General features: G+C 33.8%; 1 protein-coding gene across 1 annotated transcript; it reads left to right on the forward strand.

Moving 5' to 3' along the window:
- Positions 1-1,015: 1,015 nt before the first annotated feature.
- LOC139096761 (protein yellow-like) lies at positions 1,016-6,901 on the forward strand. The gene is made up of 5 exons (XM_070648512.1): positions 1,016-1,299; positions 1,486-1,658; positions 2,676-2,851; positions 3,040-3,269; positions 6,838-6,901. The coding sequence occupies exons 1-5, from the start codon at positions 1,088-1,090 to the stop codon at positions 6,899-6,901; spliced, it is 855 nt and encodes a 284-aa protein (XP_070504613.1). The 5' UTR covers positions 1,016-1,087.
- Positions 6,902-7,620: the final 719 nt, after the last annotated feature.

Consider the following 7,620-nt stretch of genomic DNA (forward strand, 5'->3'; position numbering starts at 1 on the left):
GTACAAAGCTAAGTGGTAAGTCGAATACATTGCGATTGTAATCATTCCAGAATCAGTAGCAAGGCCAGAGTAGGAGGAAGGGGGGCTAGTAAGGCCAGAGTTGCAGGCATGGGGGCGAGTGTGGTGCAACCCCCTGTCTTTGTATAAATTCCTCAATTTTTTATGGTTTTTTGAAACAAAAAGATTTAAAACTTGTCTTGAAAACCATTATTTTTGATTGGTAGTGTTAGACATCCTAACAAGTGACATCAGGTCTCCTGTGTTGTATCCTCGGGTTACCTTCAATTAGGGAATGTTTGGGCGTATATCATGGTTATGGGTGAGAGTAGGGTGAAGTGTTAACCGAAAAATCGTTCTTTTCAAACGTTGATGTCCTCCTTGAATGCCATTCCACGAAAAAATATCATGATTCACGACAAAATCAAAGAAACTTTATTAACACGGCTATTGCATCGCTAATATCTTGCATAGACTACACCCATATAAAATAGTCTACAGTCTTCCACAAAACATATTCCTCAAATCACACAATCATGCAATTTTAAAGCATTTGCATCGATTTACCATTTAATCTAAATCACAACATCACCTCCAAAGTATCATTAAAATTCCCATTCCCATTATTATCGACTGATTTAATTAAAGTCATATATCGAGAAAGAAATCTCACCGGGGTGGGCAATAAATTTTAACCAAAAAAAAAGTAAAAGCATAGAGAAGCAGCAGTAAGCAAGCAATGAAAATTCCCTATCTAAATAGACTGGACAAGCACACCCAAAGAACAATAAATTAGAACCTGTGATTCAATAGCTTGATATATAAACACACATAAAAGGTAATCAACATTTTGTATACACTAAACGATAACAGTCATACAAGTACATACCCATGCATATATGAACATAAATTTCACAGTCGGTCAACGATAACACTTCTGTGATTACACATTTGTGGGCATTTAAGAATTAATTAATTCCATACTGAGAAACTCACGACGATTTTCGACTCGAAAAGGCTATAAATACTTAATGACTCCTCGACAGTCATTGTGTACGGTTCTGTTATTTTTATATTTAGTGGATAGACTATGAAATTTTGTGCATTTTTTATTCTATTTGCTTTCACTTATGTGAATTGCCATAAATTCATTGATAAATTTACGTGGCGTGAACTTGAATTTGTGTGGCCAAATAATGACACCCGACATGAAGCACTCCTCAATGGCAAATATGTACCAAGCAATAATTTACCACTGGCATTCGATGTGTGGAGAGATAAAATTTTCTTAACCGTACCCAGGTGTGTATGAGAAATTTTTCTTGCTCTCTTTCCTCCTTGTTATTTATGACAACCTTTAATACTATAAATTATGCTTCCTTTCCCTATTTGTCTTATCTATCTTCTTCTACGTTACTTCCGTGTCTTGTTGCTATTCCTGGCTTACATTAAACAATAACAAAAAAATGTATGTATAACTTAATGAAGATGGAAGACGGGAGTTGCAAGCACGTTAAATTTTATTGATATTTCAAATGAGAAGTCGCCTGCCTTACATCCCTATCCGAATTTTTCGATGAATCAACTTCCAGAGAACACCAATGATGGAGATGGAGACGAGCAACAGCATTCGAACATTATTTCCGCTTTTGGCATTCGAGGTAGGTAATTCATCTCAATTTGTTTGACGGGGTTCTGTTATTTCTTTATTTTTTTTTTTGTGGGGTACTTTTTGTGAAGATGAATGGGAAAATTGGGCTGCTTTGACTTGTTGGTGTGGACGATATAGTTAGAATGCAGGTAGAATATTTTTGTGTAGGAAATATTTTGTCATTATGGATGGAATAAGTGAAATGTTAGTCAGTAATGAAATGTACGTCAGCTACGAAAAGCAGGTCAGTTGTGACAGTATTGGAGAACTGATTAAGCTTCATGACCCTAAGAATGACCTCCGAAGAAGTAGTAGAAGAAATAATATTATGGGTAAATAATGTTGTTTTTGTTTACGAATGAAATGCATACAATTGAATGTGATACACACATTCGATCATATCCGTACGTCGCCCGGAGCTCAAATTTAATGTCATCGAAGTATCTAAACACCTGTGGTAAAGCTAGGTTGTGGATAAATTCAGGCATTCGTTTCGATCTGCTATAGGCAAGATATTATATTTTCTGCCAATCCGACATACGATCAATTTTCCAATATATCAGGCTAGTCTGTATGAAGTTTTCGTCCCTAAGTTGTCTTTCTAAATATACTACAAAAAATCTGATCCGTTCCGAAATAATCCAACAATACTATCTATCCGGAGCTCAAATTTAAGCCTGATCTTCATCGAAGTATCTAAACACCTAAAAATCAGTCAAACTACCAAACTATTGCTGATTTTTTGCTTAGATCCTCAACATTTTTTCTCCCATAATCCAGCCAATATCCATCAAAATAATTGAAAATTTTATCAGATTCATCCAAATAATTCTCAACAATGAACAAGACATAACCATCCAATATGAATCATATAGAAATAAATTGGATAGATACCATCATCAACAATATGTCCACATATTCCATCACAAAAACTTTCAGTTTCTCATTTTTCATTTCATCCAAAATCAATCTTGACTCAAACAAGAAAAAAGTATATCTTGATCTATTCTTCTTGTTCTCATTCCAGTTGACGAATGTGATAGATTGTGGATTGTCGATAGTGGCTTGTCAGATTTACTCGGTCAAACGAAAAAGTTTCAAAATCCAGCAGTTTACATCTTTGACTTGACAACGTCGAAGCTAATCAGACGATTTGAGATTCCCGAAAATCAAAAGAAGCCTGACTCGTTCTTTGTCAATGTCGTAAGTTTATTCACATATTTTTGGGTATACAGCAGGAATATAATAGCATGCGACATCGTTATTATGCATGAAAGTTCAAAGTTTCTGTTGTCGCCCAAAATTCCCTAATTGCATTTCAATCAAGCTTAAAGTTTCTTTTTTAATCCACAACAACTTTTTTTTTTGGTTCCATTCTATTCTATTTCTAGTTCGTTGACGTGCAGCACACAAAATGCGGTGAAACTTTTGCTTATGTCGCCGATATTTATGGCTATGGTATTATCGTTTACGATTATCAAAATGATAAGTCGTGGCGTGTCAATCATAACTACTTTTCGTTCGATCCAATACATGGAGATTTAAACGTTGCTGGTGTTAATTTTCAATGGCATGATGGTGTTTTTGGTATGGCTTTAGGTGATGTTAGAAATGAATATGGGTGAGTAGATGAGAGAGAAAGTTTGAAACAAGAGTGCATCAACGGATGCTGAGCTACAATGAACTTTTGTTCGTTGGTAAAGTCTTTCTTTTGTCGAGGTCAAATCCATATACTTCTACTGCTCCAAGCTGAAATTTTTCAAGCATGTGTATTCACAGAAAGCAAATTTAAGCATTGTTAATCACAATATAGCTTAGTTACTATAATTAATTAATTTTTATAAAAAAAGACGTACGTATTACGTGCGTATTACGTACAATCAGTCCTTAAAAAATAATTTTTATAAAATTGTCAAGGGTTCAAGTCTCGAATTTTCCAACTTTTTTGTGTACTTTTCAATTCTTTTTCATACTTTTTTGATAATTTGTATGCAATAAAGTTGTCACACTTTTAACGCTATTTTTCAATGTTTGCTTAGAGTTTTATTTTTCTCATGTATTGTCCATAAAAATGTTTTTTATGATAGAAAGTCCGAAAAAATATTCTTTTTTTTAACAGAAATCAAATTTAATTAAAGCTAATAAATTCTTATCAGTAATTATAACATATCAAATAAATACTTTCTGATTAATATTATGAATTTAACATTTAGTAATTATAAATAAATGTCGTGGTGGCGTAATAGTTGACTGCATTATGAACATGAGGTCATAAGTTGCCTATGCCATAGATAAGCGTTTTCCGAAAATCATAAAATTCCAAATATGTCCATTCTGTCCAGCCTATCGGTGGAGCTTCGTACTTCAAACTTATGCCAAAATAAGCTTGTTCTTCAAACTTAAGTAAAGCGAAGCTTTATCTTAGATGTTCTTAACTTACCAAAATATTAAATTGTTAATCATTTGACTAAAATTGTGATACTTTATAAAAAAAACAAAACCTCATCGCGTAGATAAAAATGAAACTAAATATTTTGTGCTGTAGATTTGATTTGAAAGTTGAGTACCATGAATTACGAAACAAGTTCAAAATCCATCGTATATTTACACTAAAAACGACTTAAAAACTTCATCAAAGCTTTCAATAGAACGATTTGATGTTTGTAATTCATGTGTCGTCCAAAAATCGCTTTGGAATTCTGTATCCCTTTAGACGTGAGGGCTCCTTAAACCTTGCCACGTTTGCCAACAAAATTGTTGACTCACGTTCTTCAATTTCTTCCACGTATTTGTTCCAAAGCTCTTGTTCGCTCTCGATATTCTCCTTATCGTTGTCCACACGCTGCTTCCACCGCTCTTCAGATGCGAATCCACTTCCAAAATCTTTTTTTTTCGGTTCCACCCAATATCTCTAGTTTATCTATTTCCGTTGTGTTCGCCGTGTTTGACTATTTTCAAATTCAGACAAAATCCTTTTAAATAAACTAGTTTCACTGTTTTATGTTTCCATCCTTTATCCTTTATATGTTTATCTTTTTGACTTTACGATAAGAATGAAATCAAAATCCTCCTTTTATAAGTTCGCGCACAAAAAATTTCGAAGTTCAATTTTGAACTCACTTTGAATTTTCGTTTCTTTTAAATCCAATGACCGTTATGCTTTAAAACTGAAAAACACTTCCTCAAAAGAAAATGTCCATTTTTGCGTAGCTCCTTAACTTCGAAATCCTTTCTTTGTGAGCATGTCGCTACAGATGTTGGACAATACTCAACCTTGAACTCATTCTTTTCCCTCAGATCCTTTATGAAATGATATATCAATAGATTACTGAACTTTTGTTTTCCGTCATCTTTGTCAGCTTTATTTCGGTATAAAAAGTTCAAAATTTACATAGTTGATCCACATGACTTCCTGACTGTTTCCGAAAGTGCAATGAATCTGCCTCTGTAGATGAGCAGACTTGCTTTCTAATCAAGATTCAGCATCAAGATTCGACTTTCTGTGAAATCTGCACAAAGAACGCCGTTAGACTCTTTTTTTTGACCAAGCTTCAACTTCAAATCCTTAGTTCCCTTTATATAACGTATCACCCTTTTGATCTCATTCAGATCATTCTTCGAAGGACCTTTAATCTTTTGACTTAAGATGGAAACACTAGCTGAGATATCAGGTCTTGTGTTGGTTGATAGATACAACAAAGTCAACTTTCTGTTGTCGCCAATACCTTATCATAGCCTGGATCTAATGGATACTTAGAAATCTTAGCATCCTTTAAACCTGCCCTTTCAACTATTTCCTCTATGTACTTTTCCTGTTTGATCGTAAAGCAACCATACTTATCCTTTTCCACTTCTATACCTAAGAAGTGCCTTACTTCTCCTAAATCCTTTAAATCAAATTCCTTACTCATACTGTAGAAAAGATTTTCCATCATCTCCTCACTGTTACTTGCCATTAATATGTCATCTACATGGATCAATATGTGATTCATGTCCTTACCTACAACCTTTGAATATAAACATTGGTCGTTCGTACTCTGTTGATAACCATTATAACTATTTTGTGATTCCTTATTCCACTGCCTTGAGTTTATCCGTAGAACCTTTCTTGATGCATACTTTAATTTTCAAATCCGCATGGTTGCTTCATTTTATATTTTATCGATCTTTCCATGTTAGAAATGCCGTCTTTGAAATGCTTTACTTTAAAACCTTTAGCTGAAAGCTTTGACAGCATTGTTCAACGGATGCTGGAGCTTATCAATGAACTTTTGTTCGTTGTTATTTCTCCCTTATCATCTTTCTTAATCTTGTAAACCCATTTTTGTTATAAGATCGTATTGTCTGATCGTATTTTGAAATGAAATCTTTGTTGCCTTGAATTGAGTCTGGGTATGTCCACTTGGACTTCTCGTTGATTTTCTTAATGGTACCTCAGTGACTAGTTGTTCCTCTTGAAATTCTGCCTCTGGCTCCTCCTGAACATTTTCTTCAAGTTCCTCATGAGTTTTTTGAAGGTTATGATCGTCTTGCGTCGAAAAATTCTTTTGGAATCCTTCTGGTGTTAAAATGAAGATTTCGACATGTTTTTTATAACTTTTTTATACTTTCTTGGATAGGCTTCTTAATCTTCAACGAACTGTTCCTTTTTCTTGTTTTCTACTGATTGTGATTTTTTATTAGCCACTTAAAAATTTGATGAATTTCATTTTAACTAATTTTCTTCTTTTCTCAAAATCTTCACATAATTTAACGTAATTCTGTGTTTCCTGCCAAAATTTGCTATTTCCTTACTCTTTTAACAATTGGCTTGTTAAATAGCTTTGCCCAAAATTTGAAGTCTGGCTTTCCACCGTCCTTTTTCCAAAATTTGAATTTCAACGTATTTTTTGGAGCATAAATGTTGAAATCTTTAACCTTCTTTCTTAAAATTTGAATTTTAACTCTTTTCCTCTTCAAAATTTGCTTTTATGAAACTGTGTCTTTATTTTCAAATTCATTTGCAACTTCGTTCTTTCCTTTAGAAATACTACCAACAACTCAATCCTACAATGTTACAAAATCTTGACTTAGCAATCGATGTTATTGGACCACAAACGTCACTGACTAAGTATACCTCTCAGTTTCTTTTGCCCTTTTTGGAAACATATTTGCATATTGGAACCTTTTTTGCACATTATCCCATCCAGTGATCGAACAATATACTTTCATGCACTCGTCTCAACCAACGAGTTTTCTCCTCTTGCCTTATAAGAAAAACTATTTTCAGAAAAATGAAAGTTTCTAGCTACAAAAGTCCAGCATCTGGTATTCACCTTCATTGTAATTTTCGAAATTAGTCGTGGCACCAAGACTCAATCGTCTGCAGAAGTATACGATGAGATAACAAATGTTATTTTCTACACACAAATTAATCTCAATGCAATTGGATGTTGGAACACGAAAAAAGCATTTACAATTGTTAGATTTATCTTTAAAATTCATGGTACTTGGGACAACTTCTTTTGATGACCTTGATCTTTCCGAATGACCTGAGGATTGATGGCAATGGAAATTTGTTGGCGCTCATAAATCGCATGCCTGTATTCATGTTGCAGTCCCATGCTTTCGAGTCGATCAAGTACAATTTTCGCATAATGTCAAATGGGAACAAGTTCGTCCATGTCTTGAAATATTCTTTCAAGGTGAACTCTCATTGTTTCTCCTTTCTTGAGTTCATACTTGTATAATCTCTTTAGAACTCGAACTTGATTGGAAAGACTTGATCTTTGGTGATACTCTTTTAAACTTATACATATCTCCGCCATTATATCAATTTACTGTGTTTGATTGATTCTCAATGAAGCTTTTTACTTCTTCAACATCTGGAAATCGATAATTCAATTCCTTTGAATGAATAAATATTATGTATGCATGGAAAAATTCACATTTTTGCCTCCTGGGCATTTTTTACTTTGGAATTCTTTCCTTTA

Source organism: Chironomus tepperi, unplaced genomic scaffold (assembly GCF_022539635.2).
Source record: "Chironomus tepperi strain 1889 unplaced genomic scaffold, CSIRO-AGI_Ctep_v1 contig_401, whole genome shotgun sequence".
Classification (NCBI taxonomy): Eukaryota; Metazoa; Arthropoda; class Insecta; order Diptera; family Chironomidae; genus Chironomus; species Chironomus tepperi.

Bases quoted from the DNA above. Each gene is read 5' to 3' on its own strand.
- LOC139096761 (XM_070648512.1), top strand. From the start codon at position 1,088: ATGAAATTTTGTGCATTTTTTATTCTATTTGCTTTCACTTATGTGAAT. The intron at 1,659-2,675 runs GTAGGTAATTCA...TTCTCATTCCAG, and splicing joins TTCCGCTTTTGGCATTCGAG to TTGACGAATGTGATAGATTG. The intron at 3,270-6,837 runs GTGAGTAGATGA...TATCCCATCCAG, and splicing joins GATGTTAGAAATGAATATGG to TGATCGAACAATATACTTTC.